Source organism: Mugil cephalus, chromosome 3 (genome assembly GCF_022458985.1).
Source record: "Mugil cephalus isolate CIBA_MC_2020 chromosome 3, CIBA_Mcephalus_1.1, whole genome shotgun sequence".
NCBI classification, from domain to species: domain Eukaryota; kingdom Metazoa; phylum Chordata; class Actinopteri; order Mugiliformes; family Mugilidae; genus Mugil; species Mugil cephalus.
Window position 1 is genome coordinate 12869451 of NC_061772.1, and position 17830 is coordinate 12887280.

At 40.4% G+C, this 17830-nt stretch overlaps 1 protein-coding gene across 1 annotated transcript in view; it reads left to right on the forward strand.

The window, feature by feature from the left end:
• Nucleotides 1-17830, forward strand: part of LOC125005530 (FERM domain-containing protein 5-like) — a 66241-nt gene that overhangs the window by 34596 nt on the left and 13815 nt on the right. Inside the window, exons 2-4 of the mRNA XM_047580927.1 lie at nt 14096-14200; nt 16242-16284; nt 16415-16493. Coding sequence (XP_047436883.1) covers nt 14096-14200; nt 16242-16284; nt 16415-16493 — 227 coding nt within the window. The remainder of the gene's footprint in view (nt 1-14095; nt 14201-16241; nt 16285-16414; nt 16494-17830) is intronic.

Below are 17830 nucleotides of genomic sequence, written 5' to 3' on the forward strand. Positions count from 1 at the left end.
ACAAGCCTCACACTCCACAAGCCATGGCACTAGAGGATCTTTTGCCACTTAAAATGTATTTTAGAAAAGAGAGGCAATGACTGATTGTTTTTGAAAGGCTGCCTAAGAGAACATTTGTCAAAACTCCTTTTATGCCACAAAGCTGTCTCAGCGCTGTGCTGTAATTTATTAACCGTGGAGCGTACATTCACCTTAATATATGCTTCAACTGAATCTTCAGCAGATTGGAAGCGGCGCGTACATAAAACTGTACTTTTATTTTATCTTTGTCTTACATAGCAGCAATAGTTTTGCTTCAGTTGCTGAAAGTGGCTTTTAATTGGTGCTCCTACCTCTTGGTTAGAGATTCCGAGGAGTTCTGCTTGACATTTGCTGAGCTCAAAGCAGCTACAGTGTAAAGATTTTTCACTGATCCTCTTGGTCAGGGTCAAGTTTGTTTAGCTTGATTAAGTATTTGAACACTGTGTGAAAATGTGTCTTAATGAAAATGGGATGTTTTCTATGTTTCTGGTCAGACACAGACACTAATCAAGAGAGTTTCAGATGTTTCTATTTAAACCCCAACTCCTCAGCAGTCATTTACAAACCGCTGCTTGATTGAGCAGTAAAACGTTTTCAAGAAATTCTCCAAGTTCAGCTGCCTTTCTTTAATGTTTTTAGATATAACATGACCTGCATGACTGAGAACCTTCACATTTTTGGTATTTCTTTTATCTGTTTTGCTCACTTGCGTTCTTCTCCTCTCCTCTCTCCTCCAATCTATGTAACACATAGATCATCTAATCGCCAGAACTTTCTGTTTAGTGCATTTTCTTTGAGATCAGGTCACAAAGTGTTAATAACATATTCAAAACATTATGGCAGTGCTTGTTACCCAGACCAACAATTCACTTCAGACTGAAATATTTTTGTAAATTATTCAATGTCTAGGCTTGAATTTTCCAGTTCCCTTCATCTTCAGCGTGGATGTCCCCAGCTGAGATCATGAATGTAGTAATATATGTATGTATCTGTGATCAGCTCAGCATTTTAGCTGAAAGCACTGCAGTTTTTATCTGACTGCAACAACAGACCTACATTTGGAGCTGGAATTTCATAGGTTCGATTTTGCTGATGATTTTTAAAACCATTTTAAAAACATATTTTTTTAAAAAAAGAAATGCAAGAAACTCAGCTTAGTAGGTATAGAGAGGATGTTTTTGCAAACTGCATCTAGTGCATCTCAACTGATAAAAAGACAAAATACTGTTCAAGCTGCACACTGAACCTAATGCAGCAGCTGATTATTAAATGCAGAAACCCTCATCATAAAGTGTGAAAGACATTACTACCACTTGCAGGAATCCTCTTGTGATCAGGAGCAATGTTCCAGATTGCTGGCACACTTTAGTGAGTTCAATTTAGAGCGTCCCTCCATTTTTTAAAAGGCTCAGCTCAGAACGGCGCTAATAGTTGCACATGAGACAAATTACGTGATAGTAATATCTTGAGGCCAGACTCATCTCCGCTGCTTTTTAGAGCTCACAGTGACGTCACGGTAAAGACTGGTACAGAAGCAACTGAAAGGTGTGTGTTTCAGATATGCACTAGGTTCGCCAAGTATATATTTGTGTCAGGGACTGGGCTCTTCACTTTGAGCAGAGTGATTTTAAAGTCTAAAGCAACAGGTTTCAATGGTGATGAAGATGTGACATCTCAGTTATCGTGCTGTGACACTTCCATTTTAGCTCACCATAGGCGTTCCTTATTTCTTTGTACAGCATCTTACTTCGATTTACACCATATGCTTGCTGTACTTAAGCATCTGTTTTGCAACGTTCCTTCCTGATTTGATACTTAACGTGTTATGTCAAGGTCGGCTAGCTTAGCACTTATCAGTGGCTTCCTTCTCCTTCTCCTGCACAGTGTGTCTAGTGTAAATTGTTCCCTTTGTAAGTATTTGAGTCTTTCCACAGTATTGATGATACTGATTGATTGTATCGGAGGATAATCAGCACAGTGAAAACAACCAATTAGTAAGTCTGGACCCAGTAGGTGGTATGTACTAATCAGAAGTTGTGTTTTTTCAGCAGGTCATGAACAAATATTTTCTCTGTTTTTATGGCAGGCAGCAATGAGTATTCCAGGAATACCTAGCCATAGTTTTTCCTTACATCTAGCCAAAGACCTTTAGTTTGTGTAATTTGGCTCTTTGGAGAGTTATGAAGAGAAAACCCAAGTTACATGGTGTGAGAACAAACTTTTGGTGAGGGCATGAAGCAGTTATTTTGAATGCACAGTTGTAAAGATTTGCTTTAAATTCATCTCATGTTCTACTAAATAAGAGGATGTTAGGCAAAAATAGCGCTCTCTCAAATACAGCTGACAGCGCATTTGTCAAAGAAACCAATACTGGGAATGTGATCCACATAATTTACCCAGCTTTATATTTGCCCTTTGCGATCTTCAATATCAAGATCACGGCCTGTACTGTGTGTGTGTGCAGTACAGGTGCCTCTAATCCACCATCTCATGTGAATTTTAGAAATGTAGAAAAATCTATAGTGTTTCGGACTGCCTTACAAAATGCCTCTAAGTCAAAATGTCATACCTTTTATTAATACTTAAGATTTTCACCATTTGCTCTGTGGGGGTTCTTTAAAGGTTTGACTATTAACCTACAGTAAAAATGTTAATAGGGCATACATTGCTGCAGAGCTTGTTAAATGCCACACATAGCAGCTGCTCTGCACAAAAAGATGAGCTGTTATACTCAAGGAATGTAACTTCGGCAGTGGAGCTGAATCAGTCTGATGGAGAATAAGCTCCTCTGACCCTCAAATGTTTGGTGTAGTGGGTGGGATGGATTGTCCACAATGGAGAGCAGTTTATTCAGTGTCATCCTGTCCTTCACTGAGACAAATCATAATAGTAATATTAAAAAAAATAATAAAAGGAAGACAGGAAATATTAAGAAATGAAACCCACAGTGATTTGCCATAGATTGGAAGAAATAGGTCGATTGGACATATGTGCTGCTAATAACAGTCTTCTCTCTGGGAGGCATCACTGCTAACCACGTAAAAATCTAGATTCCACGCAGGTGTGTTTAGACGTTGAGACATTTACCATCGTTTGGGGGTTACCAGGGTTTGGATGGATTATTAAAAAAATAAAGAAAAGTAGCATACAGACTCAGTAACTCCTCATTACTCAGGACACGGCTAAATCGCGTAGCAAACATCACACACGTTGCCTCAAAATCATCGGTCTTCCCTCACCCAGCACCTGCACCCACTCAACCAACACCTCATCCTACTACCATCAGGTCGGAGACACCGGACTTTTAAATTTTGACGGGCACGCTTGGGACAGAGCTTAATACCCACTTGCCTTTCAGTGTCACACTTAAACTGGGAGGGAGTTCTAAACTTTTGAGTGAAGTTGCCAGCAGCGATCCCGGTGACCTATTTTCTTTTGTTAGTGCGCTTCAAAAACGTCATATGATCTGATCAGCATGATCATAGACTAGCAAAGGTTAAAAGAGGGACAGAGAGAACAGGTGCTCAGTGGTTTGGCTTCTTTTTCTGTTAGCACAGTGCTGCCCTTTTCCTGGAGAAAGCCTTAGAGACCGCTCAACTGGGGCAAACAATACACTTTGTGACGGCTGTCTTTCTTTTGATTTCTCCTCTACCTTATTTTTTTTTCTCCCGCTGTCTTTTATCAGTGCTTTCTTTCAACTTTACTTTCCCATGTAGCTTTTTATTGTCTCTCCTCTCCCCGTGTTTCCTCTCCTCGTAGTGTTTTTAAGCAGTTGTGAGCTTGGTTACTCTAAGGGCCACTTCCTCCCTGAGATATCTGTAATGGAGCCCGCAGGAGCCTGAGCCTCTATCTAAACTAGAAAGGATTTATACAACTGAGCAGTGATTGTAAATGTTGTCCCAACATCACTGAGTCCCACTGGGCTACTTCAGGGGCAATAAGATGGCAACACTGCTGACAGTGAACATAATTTTAAGAAGATTGTTGTCTTTCCCTTTTGCAGCTAAGGGGTGTTCCAGGGACACTGGAGGGAACATAAAAAAACAATAAAAGAAATGTATTACACTGAATATCTCGTCAACACATGTTATACTACTGCTACACTATATGAATGCCTGTTGTTGATAATGAACAGTGCATAGTCTACTAAAGGTAGAGTCTACTTTGTTAAAACAACAATGTCTGTGTAATATTGTGTGGAAAAATACAATCCACAACATAATGTGGCACCTAGGTGATTATTATTATTAGTACCTCAGCACCATTATTATCAACAAACCAAAAAAGGATGGAGTTTTATTTAAGCTTCATGCATAAATTTCCCTTTGTCAGTAATGTTCTGCTCACACGTATTTCTTCACTTATCGGACAATTCATTATACATTACATTACAATACATTCATTGTATTATCTTGGTACAGTGCAACTGAAAAGATACTGATGACGAGAGTCAGCTGTGGTTTGCCACGTAAAAGAGAAAAGTAATGGGTGTGAATCAGCTATTCAATTGTAGTGAATTCAGAATGATACTCTAACACAGTTGACAAAAAATGACAACATAGTCGCTGAATTCAACCACAATTGACCCCAAGTTTTAAGGCAAAAGCTGCTTTTCCTCCCATCCAGTGACATATTTTTAAGATAGAGATTTGCTGCTTATTTTCAGATTTTACCAAAATGCACATCATGAGTTAAACTTTCCATCAGAGAACTAAACATTTTAATACAGTCATGAAACAGCAGAGTGCAAAATGGTACAGTTTCTCAAATGTCCACTTGAGGCCGGCAATCAAACCCACAGTCCATGACCCAAGGACGTGGTTGCTTTGAGTGATAGGTGGGTGCTGTCACACATTGCTGGCTGCCTGCCTAGGCATCAGGTGCCTGCTCAGCTCCATTCGCTCTAAAACTATTCCACCATATTTAAATTAGAGTCTCATACTGTCAAGAAGACAGAGTCATGCACTGCCAAGATGGCCACAGTCAGAGTCAGCAACACTGTGCTTCAAACCACTCTTCAGGAGTCCTATAGGTGACATCACTGAAGGTTTGTCCGTGTTTATATACAGTCAATGTTAGCAACACATAGTATTTTATTATTTTACGTTTATAGACATGCACACAGTCACATTATAAAGTGGCTTAAAGTTTCTCTGCCACTCTAAAAAGCTGTCACCACTCCATGAATCTACACTGATTCTTTGTGGCAGGAACTTTTCAATGTGGAGCTTTCACATGCAAATTGCTTCATAACCATTTCTGATTTGTTGTTGAACTTTAAAGAAAGCCAGGTATTTATGCTAAGCTAAGCTAACACTTCCCGATGAACTTTATATAGCACAATAAAATGTTAAACAGTAACACTGTGGGAGCTCACACACAACATTATTTCACACAGTGTTGTTACTTTAAATAACTGTGTCACTGTGTGGTGGAGCAAAACTGAATCACCAGCTTACAGACAAATGCAAAGTAATGGCTGCACAGACAAACAACGACAGGGTCTCATGCAGTTTGGGTGAAATGCTTGGAAAGGAGTGAGCCTTACCCACAAGCAATAGTGTGAGTCATTACCATTCAGTAGACTTAGCTCTGGGTATGGGTTTATTCACAGCGTGTCTCCTTTTTTTCCCCCAAAGTCAGCACAAGCCTCAGTAGCCATATCATTTTAGAAGAGTTACAGTGAGGTGGCATTAACTCCACGTTCTTCTTAATTATGGTACTGAAAATAAAAACCTTTGGTCGTCTGTTTGGGTCACTGGGTGCTGAGACTAGCAATCCTTTTCTGTTTTTCAAAGAGGTAATTTCACAAAGATTATAGAAGAATTTAATACCACTGAACAATACTACGTTGGTATTGGCTGGTCAGCCCAGATGAAGACTGGAAGCATGTGGCTGTCTGCATATTTTCCTCATTCATTTCAGGTCGATTAGCTAAATGAATGAGATAATGTTTACAGCACAATGCACCTTATTAGAATATCTTCTTATATTATATTGGGTTTCCGTTTACTACTTTGAAGTGCATCCAAATGTGTTCAAAACGTACCTGATTGACTGAGCTATCAGTTTTGCAGATGGTATTGAAAATGCTAATATGTTACTTCCTTTAGATTGCATGGGGAATTCATGTTGAGCGTAAATCTTCTAATACCATGCAACTTCTGACTGACAAGAACATCCACTGCAGTCTTTCACATCCGAGTCTGCTCTCCAGAATACGGAGAGTTCCCATTACCATATCATAAGATTATAATAAGCCATTTGCATGCAGTACTTGCAGCCCCCGAGGCAGAAACTTTACAGTAAAAATCAACACGAAGATCATGCAGCTGAGCACTCAGTTGTTGGGCCCCAGAGAACCAGGCAATGTTTAACACCACCATGAACCATTCTTCCACTCGATCTCCTGCTGCCCAGGAGTTTAGAGCTGTGTGAAATTACGGAAGAAAACAAAGCATCGCTGAACGCCGCTGTTACTAGACGCTACCAGATGCAGTAACCTTTTAGGACCATTCGCTCCGTTGTTGCAATTTCCATCCTCTAGCTTAAAATGACACCATCATTTATTGATGTGGTGTTTCCCAAGCTGATATAGAACCCCTCTCAATAATTAATCTAACGCAAGGCTTGGCCATGCTGAGAGAGCGGCGTGTTGCTGCTGCTGCTGCTACTGGCACTCCACTAAGGACCACAGTGATCATTTGGCCCCAGTCTGGGTTATTTCCATCTCCCCGTTTATCACTTTTATTATAGCTGCGATGAAACGCTGCACGTGGTTCAATAAAGCACTTACGGGCCTTTGCTTGTTTAATACATTCCTCTCTCACTGACAGGCTCGCACTAATCTCATTTTCCCATGAGTCACTGTGGCTAATATCACGGCCGGCCGTCGCTCATACCCCAGTGCAATTACAGTTCTCATTACATATATCAACATATATATGAGAAACATATTACATGTCATACATGTATGAGGAGACAAAATATTGCAATTCTGCTCTCTTAGACTAATAAGAAACCTCAGCCATCTTTCTTCAGTGATGTCTTCCAGCCAATGCATTATATGTACCATCTTTGTGCCATTTTAAGTCAGTTCCAGGATCTCATCCTAATTGGACAGGTGAGCCACCCACAGCCATTTTCATCACAACGACTTGTTCTTGCAGTGTGAAAGTGCTGCTCCAAATTTCTCCCAGGTAACTGAGTTCACATGTCCCTGAGATTATGAAACCGTGAGAACAAAACCACAACCGTTGTGAATGGTTGAAATGTGGACTGACTGATGGGCTTTGCCTTGAGGATAAGCTGCTGTTTTGTGCTGGATATTCACAGCAAGGCACACAGATTAGTTACAATCTCATGCTTTATCTAACCCCCAACCATGACATGGAAATACTTGAACACCCTCAGTTGGGAAATATATATTATATATCATTATATAGGCTGAGCCCCTGTACTCAGCCTGTATAATGACATTCTTTAATGACCTTGGCACCAACTAGGTGTAAGATGCCAAGTGTGTGACCACCTGCCTCATCAGAGAATGGACATGGGCGTGTGAGGGTGTCCTGTGGTGTCTGGCAACATAATGTTGTTGGTGGGGGTCTTTGGGTCCTGGTTGAGGGGAGGATCCTTTGTGGATCAGACTTATTCCAGTGCATCCCACAGATACTTGATCAGTTTGTAGGGAATTTGGAGATCAGGTCAATGCCTTGTGCTGTTTTTCTTGAGTTGTTCCTGCTCTGTTTTTTTGTGCATGTGCCTGTGTTCTTTGGGTAGGCGGCGAAATAAAGCATGCCCACAGAAAGGTGGGACCCTCCGTCTCTACCTGCCATGGCAGTTTGCGTGAAGCACCATCACATTTCTGACTCAAACAAATAAGTCATGCAGAAACACTTTGAGGGAATCAGAAAATCCTTCTGTGATCTCAAAATCTGCCATCCTTTTGCCGTGCCTTGTCCTTGATTCCTATACCAATTTATTCAGTCATGAACATCCTCTCTTAGCTTTACCAGTGTCTATTCACAGCCATATCCATAAGATAAAGATAATAGTGAAAGATACCACCCTAGTGAACCTAGTGGGGACATCTTTTCATTTAGTTTTTATTCATTTTAATAACTCAAGGGTTAGGCCTACAACTGATTTTTAATGACAGTCTGTCTATCTATCACCTAAATGAAATCACTGTAAAATTATACTAATACAAACATATATACAGAGTAATGCATTAAGCAAGCATTAAGAAGATTATCATGTTATTATTGTATTAACAAAACACAAATGGCATCACTATCACAAAAATGTGAAAAATATTTATGGCACTTTAGCATAATGATAACACATAACAGTATTTGCTGTTGATGCACTAATGCAATTAGCACCTAGAGGTCTGGAAGTGAGAGGCAGAACAACATTCATGTGTTGTGGGGAAATTCAACCTAAAGTATAATGAGATGCATCAGCTGGTCTGTAACGGAACAGATGTTTTATATGTGCTGCTGAATCAGTACCTCATGGTACCTCAACACAAAACTTTAGTTTAATAGTTAAAAGTTTAATGACTTCAGTTGATTTAAATGTTATCCGTCTGCTCAATTTGCAGCAAAGTCGAACAACAGCATCCTCGGTATGCATATCCATATCTATTCAGCTCCATTTTTAGAAAAGACTGATTCCAGATGAGCCCAAGTTGGCTGAGATCAAGCTCATTAAAAGTTTGCATTTCTGCAATGCATTGACAGAAGGCAGGATATGAGCAATGCTTTGTTTACTCTAAAATGTGATGTAGCACTTACCGTCGAATTAAAAGCCAGCAATTTTGTTTTTAAAGCCTATATACTATGAAATCATTGACTTTTTTTATTTTAAACTTTGCGAAAAGGGTTCATCAGAAAGACTGTACAGAAAGTGCAGTACATTTTACTGTTAGTGTAAAGTCATTATGTGGAATATGAAACAAAGATCAGAGAGATCAGAGATCCATTTATTTCAGTGGCAGGTTATTGTATTTCCCAATTTCATGAAGTCTAGGTAATAAAGAGTTTTAATCCACATATAGCATAGTCCTAATTGTTTCCTCAAGGCAATATAACCGCAGGGAGATAAAACAGTGAGAGAAACAATTCCAACACTAAAGTCACACGAGTGCAAACCACATAATAAATCTGCAGTTTATCTACTCAAAAACAATAACACACTGCTTCAACTGGCAGCGTATAGTGTTTCCTCGCTGAAGCCAGCAGTGTATTGCAGCTTGGCTCTGAGTTTAAATCTCATAAGGATGTTGAAGAACACTTAACTTGAGATCAATAGTGTTTCTACCTCAGAGCCTGCCACCGTGTCCCAGCGGAGCCCCGGTCAGCTCGCTGAAGTTCAGTCTGTCTCATTAGTATGCAACGCAACACCACATTTACGTTACAAGTGTTTGGTCAGCTGCCTTTGTTGCTTTATCCTATTGCTTTTAATAAGTCAGAACAAAGGCAGCGTGTGCTTCGATCTCACTGCTGCAAACTGCACCAGGGTGCACAGTCAGGTAAATTAACTTGAACAACAGGATCACCCGCGCTCATTGTAAACCACAATAAAAACTCAAGAGCAGAAGTTTTTCATTAAGACGTTAACTTTTAAAATCTGTTCTCGTAGCCGCTCACCTCACTGTTGAAAGTGTCCTTTTTCTCAGCTTGGTTTTGTGAGTGAGGAGTTCAGTGGTGTTTATGAACAACTTTTACAAATGCATCTCATCCATCTTATTTGCTGAAGCAAACTACCCTGCACCTTTGTTGTTGTTTCCAAATTACTGGCATGGCCATTGATCACTGGTAACTTCTCATACACACACGGGCAGGGAAACACAGGCAGGGAGTCTCAATTCTTCTTGCTCTGTTAGGAATGTCGGTGGTACACCTATGAAATCCCTTTATCCACAGCGTCAGAGCCTTTACCTCCCACTACATCCATCTCTTGTACTCTGTAAAATAAAGCAATGTTCCTGCAAAAGCCTTTCCAATAAATAATGTTGTGAGTGTGTGTTTCCTTACCTGAATATGTGTGTGTGTGTGTGTGTGTGTGTGTGTGTGTGTGTGACGGAGGGAGGAGGAGGAGGAGTAGAAAGACCGCAAAATGGATGGGTGTGTTTCTATTTTTGCTGCTGGGCTAGTCAGCAGACATGTCCTGGTGAGTCAGGGTATATGTCGGGACAGTGACATACAGACACACTGACAGAGGAGATGGAGGGTCAGCCCAGTGCATCCTGGGAAAGGTCTGGTCAGTGCACAGCTTGACACAAGTGAATCTGATCTGTGTGGTTTAGGTTGTTCTTGGGTGTGGGCTCAGATTTATATTTAATTATTGCATTCTCATATTTAATATATGCATATATAATCTTAGTATGTGTGATATACTGGGGCTCTGATTACAAAAGCAACAGAATATACTGTACGTTACGATGGTCTCAAAGGGGCTTGATCAAGACCGTTTAAACAGTAAGGAAAGAAAATTTCAACCACCATATGATATGGAGTTAATGGAGAGACGTGATTAAACGTGAATTTACTGGGGCGGCATGAATTGGCAAAGAGACGCTACATGTTGGAAATGGTTCAGCTTGACAGCAAATTTCTCGTGTATCCTGGGGATATGTCAGTGTGCCTCATAAAGTACAGAGAAAAGGGAAAAAGGAGGAAAACTGGAGACGAACAATAGAGAGAAGTTGGCTGAGGAGCTGAGCTGAACACTGAAACGTTAGTGCGTCTGTTGCTAGAGGTTCAGAATCTACTGCCAATCGATGACAGACACAGCTGACTGCTACAGAAGTGGGCTTTGGATTGAGGTAATTAATAAAGAGGTCACCATGTTCTTCTTTACCAATAGGGCATTTTGACATTAGCACATGGACTAGTAGCTCAGTGTTTGTTCTGACATGTGTTCTGATATTAAGTGAAACAACAGTGTGAACACGCTTCATTCCAGATACTCATATCATCTCATATGATGTGTCTTAAAAAGCCTCAACACTAATTGTTGTGATTTACACGTTGACTTAGGTCATGATAATCAATAAATCAATTAATCAATCAATTAATTGCACCATAAATGAAAATGACCTGACTCCATGTATCGCCATATGCATGCGTGTTTGTTTTTCTCGTCTCTCTCTGCCAAAGAGGCTGGATGACGTGAGGGTTTCATACGTAGAGGAATGAATGGAGTGAACCCTCCTGTCAGTCATCCTGCCTCTTTGTCTCGGGGGAAGGAATAAAAGGAATAATTTCAAAGCCCGAATGCCGCAGCCCCAGCGAGGGAACATTTCACCCAGTGAGCAAGGTGAGCGCATTAACACAGACGAGCCAGTATGTCATATATCAGTTTGAAGGTGGCAACAAAGAAAGCCTGAAACGTAACCATCCGGTCCAGTTTTCCCAGCAGGAAAAAAATGCAGCTATAGATGCAGAGGAGTCCTGATAGTCAACACTCACTGAGGCCCTTGGTTGACAAAGTAAATACAAACGAAACAGCACAAGTGCAACTTCACCACATTACAAAAGAAATGCAATCCTTTAATACAGTTGAAAAGTTTCGATAAATGCTACAAACGTGCCATGTAGGTTAACGTAGCAACAGAACAGAGTCCATTCTATGTTTTATTGTTGTTTGTTTGTTTTATTTGTTTAGAATATGTAAAAGTTCTTGACGTTCCAGTTACAATGTCAGATTATCCTGAGAATTAAAAGTTGACTGTTTATTGTTTTTGAAAGGACTGTCACGCCCATCTGTTATTATGCCATATTATCATTTACATTTGTGAAAACGTGGTCTCAAAATAATATTGACAACAATATCGTTTATGGGCAATAATTTGTGGGACAATGTATCGTCCAACATAATTTGTTATGTGATAGGCCTAGGTTGACTTTGGTGCAGTTATTCTTCTAGCAGTGAGGCATGCTGTATTCAGAGACATTAATCAGTCATCTGGCCTTGCTTGTTTGTTCTCTCTCTCTCTGTCCTTCCTCTTTGCTTGGTGTCTCTCTCACGGATTTGCCTTCCTCCACTCGTTTCCCCTCCTGTTCTCACATTTCTGCGTTTGCCTTTCTCTTACTATGCACTTTTGTGTCACTCATATGAACATAATGTCTCTTCCAAAGGGCAGAGTCAGATATTTTATGGTGTCCTTTAGCAGAGAAGAATGAGAAGCTACATCCTACACACACAGTTTTCACAGTGCAGAGACGTTCCCACCGGATGTGTGCAAACATGCACAACTCTCTGTGATGTTTTAAGACATGGCTGAAATGATGACTGCTGCATGGGGAGAATCTTGCATTGACAAATCTAGACAGAATGTACAGTACCCACAGCCTTGTGTATTTAAAAAAAACTTTAGACACAGGATGTCTGAGTTAACTTCAGCCATAACATCATGACCACCTTCCTAATATTGTGTAGGTTTTCCTCGTGCTTCCAACAAAGTTTCATCATGGAATGGACATGGACATTCTGAGGGTGTCCAGTGGTGTCTGACAACAGGATGTTGTTAGTGGGGGCCTTTGGGTCCCATGAGTTGAGGGGAGGGGCCTCTGTGCATCATCCCACAGATACTTGATCAGTTTGGGATCTAGTGAAGTTGGATGCCAGGTCAACACCTCGTCCAAAAGTTTCCCAGCAGAGCATCGTATTGTCCCGAGAAGGTTTCCAGTTTTAATGTCAGAATTGCAGTTTGCTTCTAAACCCTTTGTGATGTTTTACATGCTATAGTTCAGTTTAAGTTGAGCCCAAAGACTTTTTCCCCATTTAGACATAATTCTGAAAGTCAGTAATAAATAAGCTAAAAAACTCTGTTAAGATTAGTATGTGTTATAATGTCAGTAAGCGACTTTTACATGACCAGATTGGATATAATCAGAGTTATCAGAGATAATCCTGATTTCCATCCTAAGGGTGGAAACCAGAAAGGCTGGAAAAGGATGGATTGGCATAAACTAAACTAATGAAAACATATAATGCTTGAATCTGACTACAGGTCCATGGTGATGCCAGTGATATCCTCTAAAAGTGACCATTCCTGCTTTTTTCATTTTAACAAGCTGTTGTGTACAGCCGGTATGTGTGCGTCCACCTCACTAAAAGCCTTAAGGGGGTGACAGCTTAAAAAAACATCTCAGTGTCTCAGTTTAGAGTTGAATTTTGCTGGCTTTGCCGTAGAGCTCCCAATTAACAGCTCATGGTTTGTTACGCGTTCAAAAGTGGCTTTGTTGCAATCTACCTTTTTGTTGCAGTTAAATCTAAATTAAGACCCCATTAAAAATAGGTTTTAATGAGGACATCGGGGCAGAGGCAGATTTAGAAAGGCTGTGCTCACTCTAAGTTAAAATCTTTCGTACTCGCTTTGTTTCCCCATATTTAACCATTTCAGGGGCTCTGTTTCTGTCATGCAAACATTGTATTTCCAGGTTCTTTACTGACACACACAGAAAAAAATCATATACAGTATTTGCAATGGTGAACCTTTTATTTACTGTCTTGCATGTCAAATGCCTCCTTATCTTTTCCAGCCTGCCTTTTGCTTTGCTTTCACCTTGTCTCATAGCTTTTCCAGGTCTTTTTCTGCAGCAGACATTTCTCAGAGCTTTCACAGATGGCTGCTGCTTCGATATGAATATTTGATAGCCCTCATATATCTCCCTTGAGGTCGGTGAAATATTAAAACACTTTCTGGTGGCCGTTTTGACTTCTCGGCACCTTCAAAAAAAAAAAAAAAAAAGAAAAAAAGAAAAGAAAAGAAACTTCCTGATGAGACACAAGCAATCATTGCTGCTGTGATGTCATCAATTTATTTTCAAAATATCATTTTAGAGTATTTGATTTTTCTACACCTGAGCAGCGGTTCGATGAGTGTTCACGCAAGCAGTGTGTAGCATTGATCTGCTGATGTTTCGTTAAGTACGTCTGTGAGTATGGGAATATTGGGAGGTGTGTGATGGGGAATTCTTTTCTGTTTTTCTTCCTCACTTCCTACCCTCCCACAATGCAAGTACACTGAATAAATGTCCTCATATTATGTGTCTTTCAGCGGGATGCCAAGGGACAGTACCTGTTTGACCTCATTTGCCATCATCTCAACCTGCTGGAGAAAGACTACTTTGGCATCAGATATGTTGACCCAGACAAGCAGAGAGTAAGTTTTAATTTTTAATAATGATTTTTTATTCATCTGAATTTATCTTCTGCAGAGTCATGATTTGGCATATTTCCCTTCCCTCTGATGTTTCTCTTTTATTTCCAACCCCTTGTTTATCATTCACTTTATTTAACCGTTTAACCATTATACATGTTTTAACTTCTAAACGTTAATACCTTCAATGTAGATTGCTTGCTCACTTGCTTCTTGATGTTTCTATTAAAGGAGTTACATGTGAACAACAACAGTCACAAAAAAATAGATCATGTCATCTACAAAATGTAATTCTTCAAAATATCTCACAACTTGTGCAGCTAAGTTAACAGAGCAGATCTCTTATACTGGGAAATCTGTTTTATGCTGTCATGTTGTGTTTAACAGACTCCATCCAATTATATGTGAGTCCTAAAGAAATAATGGGGAACTGATAAAAATCAAATATATAAGAGTACGTGCCTGGCCAAAAAAAAGTTGCCATCTGGATTTAACTCATCAAACAGATACAAGCCTCCTGTTGGATAAATACTGGATGGGTGATTATCTTTCAGATGACAACAAATGATTTAACCCCAACTGATGCAATGAATGAACTGTTCATGTGTGTCGAAAGACACATCCTGTGGTCGTGGAAAAGATGTTTGAGAATAGTTAAATTATTTGCATGCACCAAGCAGAGAAAACACCTGAGGAGGCTGAAGCAGAAACTACTACAATTGGGTTAAAAACTGTTCAATGCATCATTAAGAACTGAAATGATAGTGGGGAACCATCGTCTTCACGGGTGAAATGTGGTCAGAAAAAATTCTAATTGATCACTTAGATGTTATGGTTAGGATTAGAGGCTGTGTTTAAAAGAGAAAGTTAGAGCATTTCCACACATACAGTGTGAAAGGAACTCAAGGGATTGGGACTGAACAGCCTTAAGAAAACCACTGATCAGTGAGGCTAACCAGAAAAAAAGGCTTCAATTTAGGGTGCATAAATATTGGAGTGAAGCAATGGAAGGAGGTCATGTGGTCTGATGAGTCCAGATTTACCCCCTTCCAGAGTGATGGAGCATCAGGGTAAGAAGAGAGGCAGAAGAAGTGATGCTCCCAGATGACAATGCCAGGATTCATCTGGCTCAAATTGTGAAAGAGTGGTTCAGGGAGCATGAGACATCATTTTCACACATGGATTGGCCACAGAGTCCAGACCTTAACCCTATTGAGAATCTTTGGGATGTGCTGGAGGAGGCAAAGTGGTCCAATGAAATATTAGAGTGTGACCTTTTTTTTTTTTTTTTCTGGAGATCTTTTTTTGGCCAGGCAGTGTATATACGTTGTGTCTGTCATAGAGCCAGACACCGAATAGATTATGCTATCTCACATGTGATGGATGCTTTATCTAATGTTGGTATAAATACGGGCCCTCAGTTTACTAATGAGTCCACATAAATATTCAGGACGGGCAGGTAGGCATGCACATTAATCATGCGGGCTGCCAAAAGGCTAACCCTTTCTTTGATTGATATGAATATCAGTCAAATAAATGAATACAGCCCTGCGTGAATTAGCCGGGATTGAACTGAGTAATTATTAATGATGCACTCTTGAACTGTGGATCGCAAAGGCTTGCAAGTGTTGTATTCAGTCAGCAGAGAGACGTTTCAAGAAAATGTTAACAGAAAAACACAATTAACAGGTTAACAGGTTAAAGAAGGAGCACCAACGTGTTGTCGGGTTACTGCCCCATTAATGTCAGCGTGCCATTATCTCACTGATTAGACCCAGTGTCAACCCTTGGAAAACAGCACTCTTCTAGTTATTCTCCAAACAGCTTTCTTCCTGTCGCCTCCTCTCGGCATGGCGACTGCGTCGGAGGGAGTCTAAACAGAAGGCGAGGAGATGGGAGTGATTTTGCTGTGTCTTCCAGCCATAGATTACAAGTTCTCATGCTCAGCTGCTGAACAATCAGAACGCCCCGGCCTGTCAGTTAAGCAGCCAGAGATTCCTGTGTTCAAAGTGCAGGCCTTTACTTCTCTTTCTCTCCCTCACAGCACTGGTTGGAGTTTACAAAGTCAATTGCCAAACAAATGAAATGTAAGTGTTTCGCTTACCACGTCTGAGCAGTTTGTTTTGCTTTGATCAAATTTGATCGGACTAATAAACCTTAAAGAATATAACAAAAAATAATAATAATAATGATCTAATCTGTGTTCTCCATTTGCAGCCCAGCCTCCATTCACCATGTGTTTGCGTGTCAAGTTTTACCCACCTGACCCTGCTGCCCTGAGAGAGGAAATCACCAGGTAAGATGCAAAGACCGCTCAGTGAGCTCACCCACTGCTGCTTATTTTTAGTTTAAAGGCACCATTTCAATTATAAATGTTGCCATTTCATGTATTGTACCGGGGTTAGCTTATAGGTCACAACCCTGACTGACACATTGTCACAGTGAATCAAGAAAAGGCATCACACAACAGTCCACACAACAACAAAACACACAGTCTGCAGTTATTGAGGGCTGGTATTTGAGTTGGGCAAACTCTGCATGTCGCAACTTCCTGTCACAGATTAAGTCCCGAAACAGATGGCGGTGACATTCATTCACTACCCCTGTGCCTTAATTACCACCTCCAGCTGAGTGAAACTGTGTTTACTACAAGCAAATTGTGTTATTGGTGTGAATTCCTGCTACATCCAGCAACTGCAGAAAATCTGGAAAACTGTGAAAGCTGTCAAATCACGAGCAGTTGTGAGATCAGCTGTGCATGTTGGTGTGGAACTGACAGAGAAGAGAAGAGAAGAGAAGAGAAGAGAAGAGAAGAGAAGAGAAGAGAAGAGAAGAGAAGAGAAGAGAAGAGAAGAGAAGAGAAGAGAAGAGAAGAGAAGAGAAGAGAAGAGAAGAGAAGAGAAGGTGTCAATCTGGAGCCTTGTTTCAATGACTTAATTGTAAAACTTTCATTGCTTGGGCCAAGGGAACAGTATTTGTTTTGGTTAGTGAAACATGTCATATAGTTAACATGCTCTCATGTTGAAAATTCTGCCTTGCAAATGAGACTGGCACCAGTATTTTATAAGCTTGACAAGCTCAAAGTGTGAAAATCAAACATCTCGTCTTATTCTCACTATGGTTGCAGTGGTTGCTGGAGTCTATCCCAGCTGTCATCAGGTGAGAAGCGGGTTACACCCTGGACAGGTCGCCAGTCTATCGCAGGGCTAACACAGAGACAAACAACCATTAACACTCACACGCACACCTAGGGTCAGTTTTAGAATCACCAATGAACCTAACGAGCATGTCTCTGGAGGTGGGAGAAAACTGGAGTACCTGGAGAAAACCCACGCAGACACAGGGAGAAAAAAATAAAACATGTAATAACAAAACATGATCACGATTCTGCTGGTTCGCCAGCTGTTGGTTGGTTTGTTTGACTGGTAGCTGTCAAAATACCAAGAGAATATATATCAAAAAGTGTCTATAAAAGTGATGCCATTTGCTCAGAGTGGACACAACAGGACAGGAAAATCCTCCAGAGCAGAAGACCATTACCATTCCAGGAAGAGATCGTGATATGACCACGCAATGGAAAAGGAACAGTTCCACAATCAATCCAGCATCTGAAAAATGCTGACACTGAGCGAA